Source organism: Lontra canadensis, unplaced genomic scaffold, assembly GCF_010015895.1.
Source record: "Lontra canadensis isolate GAN:19392208 unplaced genomic scaffold, GSC_riverotter_1.0 scaffold30, whole genome shotgun sequence".
In the NCBI taxonomy this organism is placed as follows: Eukaryota; Metazoa; Chordata; class Mammalia; order Carnivora; family Mustelidae; genus Lontra; species Lontra canadensis.
This window is the reverse complement of record NW_022631024.1, coordinates 48,030-66,347: the sequence shown is the minus strand read 5'-3', so window position 1 is coordinate 66,347 and position 18,318 is coordinate 48,030. Positions and strand designations below refer to the sequence as shown.

At 36.5% G+C, this 18,318-nt stretch overlaps 1 protein-coding gene across 1 annotated transcript in view; it reads left to right on the top strand.

The window, feature by feature from the left end:
- The first annotated feature begins 1,540 nt into the window (after window positions 1–1,540).
- Window positions 1,541–18,318, top strand: part of SHOC1 (shortage in chiasmata 1) — a 63,015-nt gene continuing 46,237 nt past the window's right edge. The window contains exons 1-4 of the mRNA XM_032866349.1: window positions 1,541–1,581; window positions 3,763–3,843; window positions 6,195–6,318; window positions 10,178–10,268. Of these exons, the coding sequence (XP_032722240.1) occupies window positions 3,799–3,843; window positions 6,195–6,318; window positions 10,178–10,268 (260 nt within the window). The 5' untranslated portion in view covers window positions 1,541–1,581; window positions 3,763–3,798. The remainder of the gene's footprint in view (window positions 1,582–3,762; window positions 3,844–6,194; window positions 6,319–10,177; window positions 10,269–18,318) is intronic.

Genomic DNA, 18,318 nt, shown 5'->3' with positions numbered 1-18,318 from the left:
ATAATTACTATTTTGTTAGTAGTTAACTGGAAAAACACCCATGTGTTAGTAAAATAAATAAATGCATGTTACTTCTTGCAATATTCTGGGGAGAAATTTAATGCCAAGTTATGTCACGGAAAGAAAGATAGGAGTTAAGAAATACAGCAACAATTCTTCCTGGTCAGGTGGGTCTAGTAATTCCTAAATGAGTGTGTTTGTGAAGGGTTGGCTATCAATCAACATGTACAATCTGCATGTCCCAATTCTAGCTATCTTCCTGCCCCTCCTCAAATGCTCTTATGCCATCAAGGCACGGCCAACACCTAGCCAGATACCTGAATCAGGCTGGCCTCCTCCCTTTCACTTTCTTGTCTCCCTGCATCTGATGGCTCAATCCTGTTTTACGTCGGGAAAGCTTCTGCCCTTGCCTTCCCTCTGCTCCTTTCCCGTTTGGCCAGGATTAGCCAATAACATCAGAAATCCAGACTCCCTGGCCTGGTCTTCCCTGCCTTTCGTACCGGCTCCTTCCGGGCTTCCCGCCACCTTCTCCGCTGTTACTCTCCACTCGATGCTGCAAAGGTTCCGCTCACCAACGAGGACACCCGCAGCCTAGGCACTGGGCAACGGCAGGCGGAAGTGCTGGGAGCCCGAGGGGCGGGGCCTGGCCAGGTTGGCCAATGCCTGCGCTGAGCCCAGGGCCAGAGGTCACATGCTCAGTAGGCGGGAGTTTTCCCAGGCGGAGAGGGGTCGGTGGCGATATTCCCTTCAGTAGCAACCCTGAGAGGCTGAAGAGAGGAGAGAGGGAAGGTGTTCTTGAGCAGAGGAGAAGAAAAGGTCAGGACGGGTTTAGAGTGTGGCAGCTCCAAAATTTCTGGAAAATATCTTTGTGAGGCACGGTTGATGTGGCTCTGTGAGGACAAGACCCCAGAACCAGGGTCCACGTAACTTAATGTGGCGGGAATAGAGGCGAAGGGCACAGAAAAGCCAGTGGTATTTCAACCCACTAACAAGAAGTTGTACAGATTAAAAAATACGAGAAAATGTGTGAACCTTGCCTCCTCTGGGATATTACATGGTTAAAGTGTGGTTTTTAGGCCAAGGAGTGAGGAAAGGAAGAAATCTCCATATGCCTGAGCCCGGTGAGAGGAGGTGGAAAGCCAGCCCTAAAATTCATATTCACTCGTATGTGTCTTAAATAATCTTGGAAATAATATTCCATTATATATACCTACACTTTAAATATGTAAAACTTTTATCTCAATGATACTTCAGTAAAACTGGGTGGAAAAAAATCTTCTGCCTTCCTTCTCTGGTCTTTTGCGTAAGAGCCTAACCTAATTATTTATATGCATTTCCATTTTGGCCCCAGTCAGGAGGTAGCACAAGAGAAATAAAATCTTTAGAAACAGGTAAGGAAAAATATTTCAGGAATTGCTGCAATTCCTGATTGATTGATTATTTTTAAAATAACTTCTCTTTAGCCATGATGTTGCTTGTTTTCTCCCTTGACTTTAGAAATAAGGCTGATCTCTCTTCCTATCCGTCCACTATTTTAAGTTGGAGTCAAATACCTGTAATGCAATGAAGTAAAGTTGACAGGTGAGAAGAATTCTATGAGTATATATGATATATAGTATCTTATTTAAGTACTGTATGTTCAACATGAATTTAAATGATTAATTTCAATACAACAGTAATTATTGTTTAAGATAGTTGATGAGAGTGATGAATCTGAACCTAGTAGAAATACAGGCTTCACCAGAAAGGAAAATTTAAGATAAACGCTGACAATGACTGAATGGATTAACTACTTAGTTAATCCATTGGTTGTTTTAAACTTTTTGAAATGACTTCTAGAATGAAGCACATCAGATAATGTTTTTTTGAAAGCACAGTATCACGAAATGGAAATTCTAAATTAATATTTGCCGCAAAGATCAGTGAACACTGTATGGAAAAGGTATGGAAGTACAGTGATTGGAAAATATTTCCGGAGAAGTAATCACCAGTAAGAAAATGTTATGTTGACATTGTTTAATTAAGAGTGGAAGAGGGCACCCACACTATGTACTCCCCACATCTGTTGATACCACAGAACCTAACAATATTAAAAATATTTCAGTATATTAAAAATAATTTAAAAAAATAATAATTCAGATAGCTTATTGGGTTTGTTTTAATTGGAAAGCTTATTGTAATATCCACAATGTCTTATGATTCATTAATCAGATAAAGTAATTATATTCCATAATCAGTTTGATCTTAGTTTTTTTAATACAGTAATTGAGTAGTTAAGAATGGTCTCTCGGGGCACCTGGGTGGCTCAGTGGGTTAAAGCCTCTGCCTTTGGCCCAGGTCATGATCTCAGGGTCCTGGGATCGAGCCCCACATCGGGCTCACTGCTCAGCGGGGAGCCTGCTTCCTCCTCTCTCTCTCTCTGCCTGCCTCTCTGCCTACTTGTGATCTCTGTCTGTCTAAATAAATAAAATCTTAAAAAAAAAAAAGAATGTTCTCTCGATGATGACTGAAAATAGGAATAGATCATAACTAATGAATGTAGATGAACTCTTAAGGTCTTCTGGTACTGTACCTTCACCCTAGATAAAGAAAAAGGTAAACTTCAAACAGATTTAAAATAATAATGAAACTAAGGCAAAGCCATTCAGATTAAAATGTTTATTTCACTTACTAAGAACTTACTGACAAACGACTATATGAAGACTTCTGGCTTACATCTGAATTACCCAAAACATTTTAAGTAATTGATCAAAATGCTAAGAACTACCTGATACATTGATTCTATTCTAGAGTGACTCTTATAAGCTGTAATTGCTCTGGTTATCACATAAATGAGAACCATCTTGGATTCTCAGCATTCTTTTTTTTTTTTTTTTTTTAAAGATTTTATTTATTTTTTTGACAGATGGAGATCACAAGTAGGCAGAGAGGCAGGCAGAGAGAGATGAGGGAGCAGGCTCTCTGCAGAGCAGAGAGCCCGATGCGGGGCCCGATCCCAGGACCCTGGGACCATGACCCTAGCCGAAGGCAGAGGCTTTAACCCACTGAGCCACCCAGGTGCCCGGATTCTCAGCATTCTTAAATTTACCTACCGCTTCATTAGATGAATTTGTTTATTTACCAATAATAATGTACCCATTGACCTAGGAATACTATGTCTTAGTGGCTTTATTCCAAATGGGCTATTAAGGAATTCTAACTTCAGCCTTTTTTATTTATTTTTTTTTTTAAAGTAAACTGTACTCCCAACAGGGGCTTGAACTCATAACCCCAAGAACAAGAGTCACATGTTCTTCCAACTGAGCCAGTCAGGCACCCCCCTGGGCTTTTTATTTTTTAAAAGACTGCAATTTCCCAGATTCTTCTCCCCTGCTTCAGCACAGTTTTACTTGTGGTTATTCTATTTCAAGACCACTTAAGAAATACGGTTATCCTGAGAAAACCACTGTACCATTCTTTCAAATTCCTGCCTCTTTTGCAACAAAATGATCACAGAATATGTACTTTAATCCACCAGCCAGAAGTTGTGTGGATTAAATAATATATGAACATATATGAAAATTAGATGAGTGATTTTATATCAACATACATTATTTTCATATTAGATTTAAATCATAGTAATAACTTATTTTTATAGTTAGCTTTTTTTAAATCACTCAGTGCCTTCTTAAAAATGATTGAACCCAAGTTTTGTGATTAAGAATGGCTTCTTTCTCCTTTTGCTATTTTACCAACATTTAATTTTGATTTTTGTATTTCCAGGTACTGAAATTTGTACCACTTTCAAAGAAAGAAGACATGTTTTCAACATTCAAATATTGTGCAATAGACTATTTATATGAGGTAGCGTGTTACTGAATCACTAACTACCAAGAATTATGATATGAAAAGTACTATCTGCATTCACTACATGATTATGATAATTTTGCATTAGTCCTTAGATTAATCCTTAATCTAATTACTTTGAGATTTATTTAAAATTTCTTCCCACTTCCAGTATACCTTAAAAATGCCACTTTTGGAAGGAAATTATTGGCAATGTATTGTGAATTGAAGCTGTCAGCAGAAAAAAAAAGGAGACTTGGCATATTTAGGCTGCTTTTGTATCAACATTCTTGAGTGATCGTCCTTGAAAAGAGTGGGGTGGGGGAAGCAGTCCCAGTTATCTTTATGAGGAAATAACAGTAATAGCATGTATTGACCACTTGCTATAGGCCAGATACTTTGCTCTTTTGATAGATTATATCTTTTGATCATTTGCTCTTTTGATGGGTTATGCCATTTGATCATCATGACTACTCCAAGAGCTAGATTTTACAATTTTACAGGTTCGGAAACTGATGTCTAGAGACCTTAAACAGCTTGTAAGAGGCTGAGATTCAAGTCTAGTACATTGTTAAGAAACTAATTGGAGTAGTCGTCATACAATAAATCATTGTTCTTATAATCTTAATTGAGAAGTTATATTTTTATTTTCTTTATAACCTTGACCTCTTTACCAGGAAAAAGTTATTCCAATATAACTAAAACTGTTACATTTTATAGGAAATAAGAAAGACATTTAGACATCTTCAGGTTTTATTATTTCTTCATAACTTGCATTACTTCCCAAGAGTTCTTTGTTTGCTGAAGGTGTTAATCATATTAAATAAAAGGTCTTAATTATCCAAGTATAAATGGTACAAAGGAAGAAGCGTTAAAGTAATTTACATAAAATGAGGACCAAAGGTTCATTGCAAAACAGAAAAAAAGCTGATTAATACCTTTGTCTAAAAAAAAAAAAGAAACAAAGCTACAGACATTAAATTCATAACTGTGGGAGGTAAATGTGTTATTATAGCATTTACATGGTAGGGAATCAGAAGTCATTGTTAACCAGATATATTTATGAATATATTGGCCACTTCAAAATTAGTCTGTATTCAAACATCCTTAAACTTTTATCCTTGCCTGTAGTATCTTAGTTTCTCACTGGTGGATCACATCCCATGATATAGTACAAATATGATACTGACTGATGGCATTTCTTACAAAAGTTGTAGAATTCTGTAAAGTTCATGAAATCAGTATTGAGGAGCCACTCAACAGGTAAAGCTATTGTCAAATGAAGACCTTGCAACATTAGATTAGTTACAGAGAAGAGGAAGAGAATGATTTGCATATTAAAGGAGTCAGAGATGCCTTGGGAATATTTTGGTTAAATATTTTTAAAAAATATCTTCTTTATAATCAAACGTGAGGCAATGATTAATATCCATATCATTACATAATACAGTTTATGGGAGAATTTTGACAAAAAACCAGTTATGGTTACAAGCTAATTATAAATAAAATTTTATTAGCTACAAAATTTAATGTCTGTAGCTTTGTTTCTTTTTTTTTTTAGACAAAGGTATTAATCAGCTTTTTTTCTGTTTTGCAATGAACCTTTGGTCCTCATTTTATGTAAATTACTTTAACGCTTCTTCCTTTGTACCATTTATACTTGGATAATTAAGACCTTTTATTTAATATGATTAACACCTTCAGCAAACAAAGAACTCTTGGGAAGTAATGCAAGAAACTATCATTTGTCCAAATACATAGAATAATGAATTTTGTGGGAAGTTGAGAGTTACTGAGGAAAAGCTTCATAGCGGAGATATTGCTTAAGATGGGCCTTGAAAGATAAATAGGATTTTTTTTGATAAATAGGATTTTGATAATCTGAGAAGAATAGTGGGACATTTTTCAGAGGCACACCAAAGACGATGAAGTTAAAGAAATAGTTTTATTTGTTAATTTTTTTTCAAGTTAGAAATTTATTTGCTGGTTGTCGCTAGCGCAAAGACATAGAAACAAAATTAAGACAGCCATATTATACTGTTAAGTGAAAAAAAGCACATTGCTAAATGGCATACTGTATAAATGATGTGATCTCATTTGTGTCAAACATACACACACATACACATATTTAGCCTAGCCTAGAAAAGGAAGTCTCTGAAAAATATGCCAAACTCTTACTTAAATTACTAGGGACCTTGACTTTCTCAGTTATGTGTTCTGTGTTATTTTATGTTTTATAATGAGTAGGTATTACCTTTAAATAAAAATGATATGAATTTAAAAGAATAAAGAATTTTAATATTTTGAATACTGTTAATTGCATTTGATAAATATTTTTAAAGATTTTTTAATCTTACTTTCTTACATAGAATATAGTTAGAAAGAAGTTTTGCAGAGATGCTTTATTGCTTCGAGTCCCTTCATGTTTATATCAAGATGGAAATTATTATGCAGGAGTTATTGATAATAAGTTTAGGAGGCCATGGATGAGAGGTATGTTTTACTTTTATTTCTCAAAAATCTATTTTAAAAGTGATGTGAGAGTTTAGCACAGTAAATTATTAAGAAAATGTGCTTTTTTTATTAATAAAACTGCATTGCATTTATTCATATCAGAACTCCAAGGGGTGCCTGGGTAGCTCAGTCAGTTTAAGCTTCTGCCTTTGGCTCGTCTCTGGTCATGATCCCAGAGTAGGACTGAGCCCTGCATTGGGCTCCTTGCTCAGCAGGGAGTCTGCTTTTCTCCCTCTGAGCTTCCCCTTCTTGTGTGTGTGCACGCTCTCTCTCTCTCTCTCTCTCTCAAATAAATAAATAAAATCTTAAAAACAAAAAAGAACTCCAAGAAGGTTAAAAAATAATATTTTTATGACAGAATTTAGGTGACAAAGTAGGGAATTGGGAAGCTTATACTAGATATGAATAGAACAAATAAAAGATATGTAGATGATGAAGTCTTAAAATATTCTAGCACTGTAAACATTTGTTGTAATAAGATCTTGCTCAACTGTAGGAGGGCTACTTTAAAATGTTATGATATACTGCATATAAAATTATTTTTAAATGTATATGTACAAAATACTATCTTCTGCTCTTATCATGTTGTGGATTTAAGAAAGAGATAGCTTCAAAGAGAAAGAAAGAAAGAAAGAAAGAGGTAGCTTCCATAGAGGAGTCAAGTCAGTTAACAACATTTCTTTAGCATGTATTATGTACCAGGTACTGTTATAGGTGCTAAGGATGGTACTAATAAGACAGAAGTAGTTCCTTCCCTCTGTGGGTTTTCAGACTAGTAAAAAGAGTGCCGCAAAAAAACCATTAAATATATAAGCTAATGTCTGGTATTAATAAATGTGTAGAGAAGACACAATAGGGTAATGTGATAAAAGATTTAGTAGGGAGCACTATTTCCTAAGATGCTTAGGGAAGGAGCTGGACATATGAGTTGGGATCTGAATGATGAGAAGGCAACAACAATAAGATAATGGGGGAGAAGGCTTTCAAGCAAATGCAGAGTTTCTGACTCTGGAATAAACTTGATGAGTTTTAGGACCAGATAATTAGGCCACCATGACAGGTTAATGAAAGGGGGATATTTAAGAAGTAGGCAGTTTACGAAAGATATAAGGCATTATAGGCCATAATACAGAGTTTATTTGCTTGTTTATATTATGGCTAATGTGGCAAATCATTGGACGGTTTTTAAAAAGGGTGTGACAATCTGATATATGCTTTAGAAAAATCATTCTGGTTGGCTGGAGTATGGAAGGGGTAGGGATTGGGAAGAGTAGAGATAAAATCAATCAGAAAGCTATCATATTGGTTCAGAATCTAGACTGCTAAGTGAATGTATACTCTACATAAATGATGATAGTGACTTGGACTAGGCTTATATTAATGGATGTGTGAGGAGTGGTTGAATTGAGATTATATTAGAGGTCCAGCCAACCATGTGAGGGTTAAAGAAAAAAACAGAACAATAAAGAATTTCTTCTAGGTTTTTGACCTGAGCAACTGGGTGGATGGCAGTGCCATTTCCTAAGATAAGGAAAGGCTCATGGGAAAGCCAGTTGGTGGCTAGAGTCAATTGCTCTGCTTTGGCCAGGTTAAAATGCCTATTTAGGCATCTAAATGAAGACATCAAGGAGGTAATTTATTATATAAATCTTGAGCACTGCTGGAGTTTCAAATTGAAGTAATCATACATGGATTGCACGTAAACTTATGGAAGTGGATGCAGTCACTGAGAGCATGAATATATATAAAGCAGAGATCCTAGGACAAAATCCTAAAACACTCCAGCAGTGAAAAGGCAGAACCAGATAAGAACACACGTGAGATAGGGACACCTGGGTGGCTCAGTCCCTTAAGCATCTGCAGTCAGCTCAGGTCATGATTTCAGGGTCCTGGGATTGAGCCCTACACTCAGCAAGGAGTCTACTTGAGATTCTTTCCTTCTCCCTCTGCCCTTTTCCCTGTCCACATGTTCATTTTCTCCCTCTCTCTAAAATAAAATAAATAAGTAAATCTTAAAAAAAAAAAAAAGAAGAAGAATGAGAAAGCCGGTTTGGTTAGGAAGGTGTACTGTTATCATCTGTCAATATTGGATGCCCATTTGAAATTTATGGTCATAATCAGAAATGAGTTCATTCAGCATGACTGGATGATCTTTTTCCAATAATTTTCAGCTGTTCTAGTGTATGTACACAAGGTAGAGAGTAGAGGTTTTCCTAAGGTAGTACAAGGGAAAGAGAGGCAAAGAAATTAAGGATCTTTATAAGATAGTGGTTATGGGACTGGCTATGGAAACTGAACTGTGTAAGAAAGGTAGTAAGGATAGTAAGGACATGAGGGAGGAGGAATATTCATTTTACAATGAACATTGTAAAAATGGAATGAATCTCAATCAGGTTGGAAGTAAGTTAAAGAATAGCTTTCATTAATCTGCTTATCTAAAGGTACAGAAGGAAAAATAAAATAAAATGTACAGAAGGAAAAATGAGTTTATCATTTTTCCTATTTCTTTTTCTCTTTTTTAGAAACAATAATAATACACTAGTAGCCAAAATTTCTTTTTAAGATTTTATTTATTTATTTGCCAGAGAGAGAGAGAGAGAGAAAGCAGGGAAAATGGCAGGCAAAGGGAGAAGCAGCTCCCTGCTGAGCAAGGAGCCCAATGTGGGATTCGATTCCAGGACCCCGGGATCATGACCAGAGCTGAGGGCAGAGGCTTAATGGACCGAGCCACTCAGGCATCCCCATTAATAGCCAAAATTTGTTCACAATATGTAAGGCACTGTCTAAACAATTTATATGTCTCATCACATTTTATCTTCACAACACTAGGAAAAGGCCATTATTATTATTCCTAATTTGTAGATAAGGAATACAGGTACAAAGGGGCTAAGAGGTTTACCCAAGCTCATACACTTAATAAGTAGCAATACAAGTATTAAAATCTAGTCAGGGTGATTCCAGAACCTGTACTTGTTACCACTAAACTTTTGTATTTTTTTCAATGACACACAGACTCAGATGTAAAGTGATTTGTTCAAGATAACAAAACTAGTTAAGATGTAACATTGGTAGTAGAATACAGGTCCTTCGACTCTTAACTTCACTCAGTTGCTTTTTCTGAGATTAGTATTTGACATGATCTCTCTCTCTCTTTTTTTTTTTTTTAAGATTTTATTTATTTATTTGACAGAGAGAGATCACAAGTAGGCAGAGAGGCAGGCAGAGAGAGAGATAGAGGAGGAAGCAGGCTCCCTGCTGAGCAGAGAGCCCAATGCGGAACTCAATCCCAGGACCCTGAGATCATGACCCGAGCCGAAGGCAGAGGCTTAACCCACTGAGCCACCCAGGTGCCCCAACATGATCTCTCTCTTAAGGAACCAAGGGTCTAATTTGAGAGACAAGTTATACCTAAAATTTTAAAATATGGCTGTGTATGGTCATGTACCGGAATGATTGCTACTCACAACTTTGGCCCTTCAAGGAGAATATATCAGAACAAGCTGAAATGGTTAATAATAAAACTTTATGAGGAATAATATGAGCTGTTGAACAGGACTATGTAGGATGGTAGTGCTGCATTAGCAAAAGAGAGGATGTAGAAATGAGGATGGTATGTTCAGGTGATGTTATTCTGACTATCGTTGAACGGTTTTGGGAGGGTGAATTGTAATAATGAGAAAGATTATTTAAATATTTGGAATCTGGTAAAATTTGGGGAAAAATTACATCTGTGAACAAATAAAGATAATACCATAATGTAAAAGGTTCATGTTTGGCTTCTTTGTATTAAGTGCAAAAGAAAATTCTAGAAGTTAATGTTCACCATTCTCCTTTCTAGTTTCAGCTGTTTCGGTGTGGGGAATGACAGATGATATTTCAGTCTTGGATCAATGGAAAGCAAGTCTCTTTGTGGAAGATTTCCTAGAGAAGTATGTATCCTTAACCTCAATTTCCCCTTTACGTCTAGGGCAGAAACAGTAAGTTCTCCAGACACCTGCAGAGAGAATATCCTTTCTTTTGTATCCTTACCAATTTTATTCTTTTATCTGAAGAAAAAGCCCTAATCTGAGTCACAAAAGAGAGGTTAATACAAGTGATTTATACCTTTTTTATTTTGGCATCAGTTATCACATATTAACCGTTCTCTATGCATTTGTGCTATAAAATGCACACAGAAAGAAAGCAGATATATTATTATGCTTTTAATCAATAAGTAAACTTCTTATAGAATGTGTCTATAGGACACTTTATATTAAAATTGGTCTTTTTTCTTGTAGTATAAATACAGATTTAAGGCTATTTTCTAACATTGTCAAAACATTATTTATTATTAGTTCAGTCATTCATCAAATATTTATTATATACAATCCTGTGTGCTGGATACAGAATACGCAACTGAATAAGATATAGGCTCTACTCAAAGAACACAAGAAAATAGGGAGTAGAGATTTATAAATAATTACAATATAATATAGAAAATATAATGACAGAGATAGGAAGACAGAGCATACATAATGCAAGGAAGGACATCTAACCCAACATTGTTAATATAGACAAAAATTAGAGATTTCAGTGCAAAGGTAAATAATTTACTCTGTTGCTTCACTTTGTATAAAGAGTGCTGATCAGACCCAGGAAGGATTTAGTTTTTCACATTTTTAGGTTTTAGTAATTTAAGTTTTCCTTAATTATTGGAAATTGCTGGAAAGAAACAAATAACCAATTTAAATATGTCTAGACTCCAAATGCAAAGAGACCCAATATACCATCTCCATCATCTAAGAATTTAAAAGTCAAGTTAGGAAGATAATATATAGACATCAAAAAAACTAACCATGTAAAAATTAAATGATAATATAAGATGACCATCAGAAATTCTATCACAAGGCATAAGGCCAATACAAAGTGCCTATTGCATGACTAAACTGAGCAATGAGGAAGCAGGAGGGTGTAGTGAAAAGAGCTCTGCTCCATGAGTTTAAAAAAAAATGTGGATTTCAAGTCTTGATTTGAAAAGTTAAGTACTACCTACTTGACAAGTCATCTTCTCTCTCTGACCCTCACCCTCTATCAGTATAATAACACTGGATCAGTGCTTCTCAAACTTTAATGTGCATATGAATCACCTGATGATCTTACTAAAAATGGAGATCTCAATTCAGTTGGTCTGTGTTGGGGCCTGTCATTCTGCACTTTTTTTTTTTTTTTTTAAGTAGACTCCATGCCCAGCATGGAAACCAACACAGAGCTTGAACTCATGATCCTGAGATCAAGACCTGAGCTGAGATCAAGAGTTGGATGCTTAAGTGACTGAGCCAGCCAGGCATCCCAGATTCTGCCCTTCTAATGTGCTCTTAGGTATGATGGTACTGCAGGCCCAAGAACCTACTTAAAGTAACAAGAAACAAGATGATCTCTAAGATCTCTTCACTTCACGAGTTAGATGGTAAGGCTGTGCATTTATAAGCAGGAGAGATCAGCTTTACAAAGAAGTAGGAATTGAGCTTGAGCTGGACATTAAAAGAGAAACTAACTTGAGAGAAAGGTTTTCGGGCAAAGGAAACAGCAAGTCTGAAGGCATAGAGCAAGAATACACGATAAATCCACAGTGAAAGCAGTTATCTAGCTACTTTGACTCAACCAAGATTCATGTATGGGAGAAATGGGAGGCGCTGAAAGAATGGATGCCCTATCTTATCTCACCTTCCTTTCATTTTGCGGTACCAAGATGGAGTCCATGGCAAAGAAGGTGGACCTGTGGCATCACCTAGAATCACATTTACATTTCTCAGCCTCTCTGTAACTACACATGGCCATGTGACTCATTTCTTCCCAATAGAATATTAAGCAGAAGAGGCTTATGCAATTTCTGGGGAATGTCCTTAAAAGGAAGCAGCATGGGGGCACCTGGGTGGCTCAGTGGGTTAAAGCCTCTGCCTTCAGACTCAGGTCATGATCCCAAGGTCCTGGGATCGAGCCCCGCATCAGTCTCTCTGCTCAGCAGGGAGCCTGCTTCCCGCTCTCTGCCTACTTGTGATCTTTCTTTCTGTCAAATAAATAAATAAAATATTTAAGGAAAAAAAAAAAAGGAAGCAGCATGTTTTTCTCCTTCACTTTTCTCCTTCCCAGTGCTGGAATAGATATGTAATGACTGATTCCAGCAACCAACTTCGGCTGTATCGGCAAGAACTAAACGTAGGAGTGAAAGAGTAGAACAAAAGGAGATTTAGTCTCTAACACATTGCAAACTGTTTTACCAGCCATGAACTTCTAAACTCCACTTTTTATGTGTGTAAGCCATTAATTTCAATTTTGTCTCATACAGTAAGATTTAATTTTTTTAAAAGATTTTATTTATTTATTTGACAGACAGAGATCACAAGTAGGCAGAGAGGCAGGCGGAGAGAGAGGAGGAAGCAGAATCCCTGCGGAGCAGAGAGCCCGATGCGGGGCTCAATCCCGGGGCTCCATCCCAGGACTCTGAGATCATGACCTGAGCCAAAGGCAGAGGCTTTAGCCAACTGAGCCACCCAGGTGCCCCAGTAAGATTTAATTTTTAATAGACTTTATTTTTAGGGAAGTTTTGGTTCACAGAAGAATTGAGCAGAAAGTATAGATACTTCCCATCTTAAATTTAATTTTAAATAATTCTGCTACTGCAGTTTTGTTACCTATGGATTTTAGAAATAAACATTCTGATCATTAGCACTACCTAGAGTTTCTAAATCTTGCTTTCCCTCTTTTTCTCCTCTCTCTTTGTTCCTTGTTTCTATTTTTGTTACTTCTTTTTTTTTTTTTAAAGATTTTATTTATTTATTTGACAGACAGAGATCACGAGTAGGCAGAGAAGCAGGCAGAGAGAGAGGAGGAAGCAGGCTCCCGGCTGAGCAGAGAGCCTGATGTGGGGCTCGATCCCAGAACCCTGGGATCATGACCTGAGCCTAAGGCAGAGGCTTTAACCCACTGAGCCACCCAGGAGCCCCTATTTTTGTTACTTCTTAATATTGATTCTAAGGCCTCAATTATTTTACTAACTTGTGGTATACTGTATTTTAACATATTTGGGCATTTTCACTGTGTGTTCCTAAGAAATCTTACGTTCTGTGAAATTACACACTAAAAATAACAGGACATACAAGAAAATTGGCTTCTGTCATCAAAGCTGCAACTTGCAACAGAGCACTAACAAAAATAATAACTATTTTAATTTTTAGAAAACTACCAGAAAAAAGTATAGTTTAAAAGACATATTAAGCTCCTAATAAATACATACATATTACAGTAAATATAGCACTTTTTTTAGCCCAAGAGACAGAATAAAGAAGGGGTTGAGGCTATCAAATCATGGTGACAAGGGCAAAATGCAAAAACATCAGGGAGAACCATGCAATAAACTTCCTAGCTTCCAGGAGAGAGCAATGGCCAAGTAAAGTAAGAGGAAGAATGTATTACAATATCCCCTAGTCCTCTGTGGCTTTCTGTATTCACATGAATGCAATTGAACACAGGGCAATGCACATATATTTATTTCCTGTATACCTCATAACTATTATGTGAGGTGGGTGTTACCATCTAAATATTACATATGAGAAACTGTGACTCAGATTAAATAACTTGCCCACAGTCAATAGTTGGAACTATTCAAATGTTCAAACCCTAGTCTGTTCAACTTCAAACCCTATACTCTTTGGTTTGGTTAGGTTTATATTAAAGCTTTACTGAAAGATGATTCATATCTGTATAATTCACCTATTTAAAATGTCTAATTCAGTGGTTTTTAGTATATTCACAGAGTTGTACAATTATCACCACAATCAATTTTGGTGCATTTTCATCAAAACAAAAAGAAATCTGAAACTTATTAGGATTCACTCCCCATCTTTCCTCCTCCTCTGGATAGGCGACTACTGGTCTACTTTCTGCCTCTCTAGACTTGCCTATTCTGGACATTTCATAAAAATGGAATCAAAGTAAAATCATACACCAATTCCAACATAGGGAGAAGGTGTAGTTTTCCCAAACCAACAAGCAGTGCTCTGATACCAGCTGGGTAATCCTACAATTCAACTCAATTTTACCCAGAGATAGTGTTAGATACCACATGTCAAGGGCTCAGTGGTACAAGACTGCCTCCCCTCCCCCGCCACTTCAGACTCCACTTGCAAGTCCAGGTTATAACCTGTACTTCTGACCCATAGGCTATAAATTGGAGGTTCTAGCAGCTTCATCCTTGGATTTGATCAGTTTGCTAGACAGACTCACAGAATTCATAGAAACATTTTACTTACTGGATTACCAGATTATTATAAAAGGATATAATTCAGGAACAGCCAGCTGGGAGAGATGCGTAGAACAAGGTAGGGGAAAGGGGCACAGAGTTTCCATACCCTTTCCCTTCACACCACTCTCCCAGCATTTCTGTGTGTTCACCAACCCAGAAGCTCTCTGAACCCCATCCTTTTGTGTTCTTACGAAGCCTTCATTTCATACATGTGGTTGATTTGATCATAGGCCACTGGCAGTTGATTCAACCTCCAGCCCTTCTCCCTGGAGGTCAGAGGGATGGGGCTGAAATTCCAGCCCTCTGATCACATGGTTGTTTCTCTAGGCAACAGAGAGGTTTTCCAAAAGTTACCTCATTAACATAACCAAATATACCTTTATCTTTCTCAATACTTAGGAAATTCCAAGGCCTTTAGGAGTTCTTTGCCAGAAATGGAGATGAAGACCAAATATACATTTCTTATTATAAAACACAATATGACACATACAATATGGGATCTTTTGTGACTGGCTTCTTTCATTTAGTATAATGTATTCAAGGTTCATCTATGTTGTGCATGTATCAGTACCTTTTTTTTTTTTTTAAAGATTTTATTTATTTATTTATTTGTCAGAGAGAGAGAGAGAGAGAGCGAGCACAGGCAGACAGAATGGCAGGCAGAGGCAGAGGGAGAAGCAGGCTCCCCGCCAAGCAAGGAGCCCGATGTGGGACTCGATCCCAGGACGCTGGGATCATGACCTGAGCCGAAGGCAGCTGCTTAACCAACTGAGCCACCCAGGCATCCCATCAGTACCTTTTTTTTAAAAGCCAAATAATATTCCATTGTCTAGACATAGCACATTTTATTTATTCATTCATTAGTTGATGGACATTTAGATTGCTTTCAGTTTTTAGCTAGTATGAGTAATGCTGCTATAAATATTTGAGGATAAATTTTTTTGCATACATGATTTCATTTCTCTAGTAGTAGAATTACTAGATCATACAGTAACTCTGTGCTTAACTATACAAAGAATTGCTAAATTATTTTCCAGACAGTTGTACCATCTTATATTTCTACCAGCAGTGTATGAAGATTACAATTTATTTACATCCTTGCAACACTTGTTATTATCTGTCTTTTTTATTATAGTCATCCGAATGGATGGCTTATTGTATGTCATTGTAATTTTGATTTGCATTTCCCTCATGGCTAATGATATTTAGCATCTTTTTATATAATTATTGGCCTTTAGTTTATCTTCTTCAAGAAAATGTTTATTTAAATTCCTCACCCATTTTCCAGTTGGTTTATGTGTCTTTTTAAAATTGAATTAAGAGTTTTGCTACACAGTCTAGATACAAGTCCATTATCAGACACATGATTTATAAATATTTTCTTCTGTGGATTATCTTTCCACTTTCTTAATAGTATCCGTTGAAGCACAGTTTTTAAAAATTTTTGATGAAGTCCAATTATCTATTTTTTCTTTTGTCACTTGGGCTCTTGGCATCATATCTGAGAAAGCTTTGCCTAATCCAAAGTCATGAGGATTTACTCCTCTATTTTCTTCTAATAGTTTTCCTGGAACTTTTGTTTTAAGACACAAATCAGATCATGAACTATCTCTGTTATAACCTACTGACAGTATCCCGTTGCACATAGAATAAAACTCAAAGTTCTTACCAGGTGCTGTAATACCCAGCATGATCTGGTCCATTCCTACCTATCTAACCTTACTCTTTTCCAGTAACCCTAACGTTTGTGCCTTTCTGAGACTATACCAACCCTGTTCCCACACTTTAGGCCTTTGTATGTGTCACTTCCTACCATTATTCAGGTAGCTGTGGAATTATCAGCTCCTCAGGTGGCCGCTCTCCAAAATAGACCTCCTACCAATCTCTGGCTGTTACTTGATGTCCTAATATTTTATTTTCTTTTATTCATAACAGTTCTTTGCCACCTGACATTATGTTACTTGTTTATTTGTCTATCATTCTGTTAACGGGTTAGCTTCATGGGGGTAAGAACTTTGTTTTGCTCTATCACTCCATTCTTAGTGCCTAAAATGGTATTAGCACACTGTGGACACTCAGTAAATATTTCATTTAAGTTAAGGAATTAGTGAATTGGAGTGGATGAACTTACCCAGATAGAATGATATGGAAAGAAAGCAGACAGACACCATCCAGATTGGAATCCTGAGAAATATCAGTACTACAGGTTAGGTGAAAAGGAGACACCAGTGAACAAAGAATGGATAATACTGGACTCAGAAGTAGGAAGAGATCCAGGAATTACTTTTCTTCATAGAACCTTTATATCTAGAGGAAGAGAATTGACTGGTTTTTCTCAAAACTCTAATACCAAGGAGTATTACAAAGTACTGACCCTATTAGTAACATTTAAAACAAAAAAAGATAATTGTGGTATAAATGCTAAATTTAGAAGTCTATAAAGATTCCCATAGAAATCAATGGTCTCATGAGTAATATGGACCTGGGTAAGTTGAAATATCTTTTCTTGTGCCTTGTATTTTCTTAAAGAGTCAGGGAGAAACTTTACAGATTTTTCTATATATGATTTGAAGATACGGTGTATTCATTTTTCTCCAATTACATAGGGAATGATACTGACTTTGGTTCTCTCAGTCTGGGTAGGGAATTATTGAGACTAAAATATTTTAGGATATCAGGGGGAAAGGGGTATATTAGAATGTGTAGTTAAATTGCCAATAATATATTTGTCAGAAAATTCATTAAAAAGTTCTCTTATAAAAGTCCAAATCTCCCAATATTGCAGACAGTGGCAGATATACCTGGATGAATCAAGAAATAGGCAAGATATGGCAAGGTCAAGGGAGCCCCCCCCCCAAAAAAAAAGTGCCCCCAAACAGCAGGAAGTTGTTAACACTCTAAGCTTGTAGGAACAAGGGGACTGAGCAGTAATCAGCCCAGTAAGAACTACGACTAGCTGTAGGAGAGGGCCTGTCTGACAAGAGATGTAACTCTTGGTAGAATGCAGCCACTTCTAAACTGTGGCCCAGGAGAGAAGCATTTGAGAACAATAATATCCTAACTTGTCTCTCTTCCCAACTTTGATCTCCTGACAATGCTTCTGATTGGCCGAACCCAACCAGAAGCCAGAGAGCAAGGGAGCTTAGTTCAGTCATGGAGATGCACCTCCCAGGATGAAAAACAGAATATAAAAGGTTGGATAATGATCTGGGAAAACAAACATTGAACATCCAATGAAGGGCAACTTGGCAGTACATGGCAAAGTCTAAAAATCTGTATACATTTAATCTGATCATTTCCATTTTTAGGAAACCTATTTTGGAAAACAGACAACTGCACAAAGATGTTACTTGCATTATAATAGCAGATGATTACAACAAATTTAAATTGCCAACAATAAGGAACTCTTTCAGTAAATTATGGCCTACCAATGCAGTGGGATCCTGTTTATCAAAAATGAAGTGAATGTACATTGATTGACATATAAATGTGGTCATGTTTTATTGTTTACCAGAAAAGGCAGGTTTCAAAATACTATGTACATGAATCTACTTTTGTTTAAAAATATCTAAAAGTAATTGAGAAAATACATAGTTTTTTAATTCATCTCTTGATTGTTGGGGCAATGGGTAACTTTTCTCTGTATCTGTTGGAATTTTGTAATTTTTCTACAAAGAACATATACTATTTATAAAGAT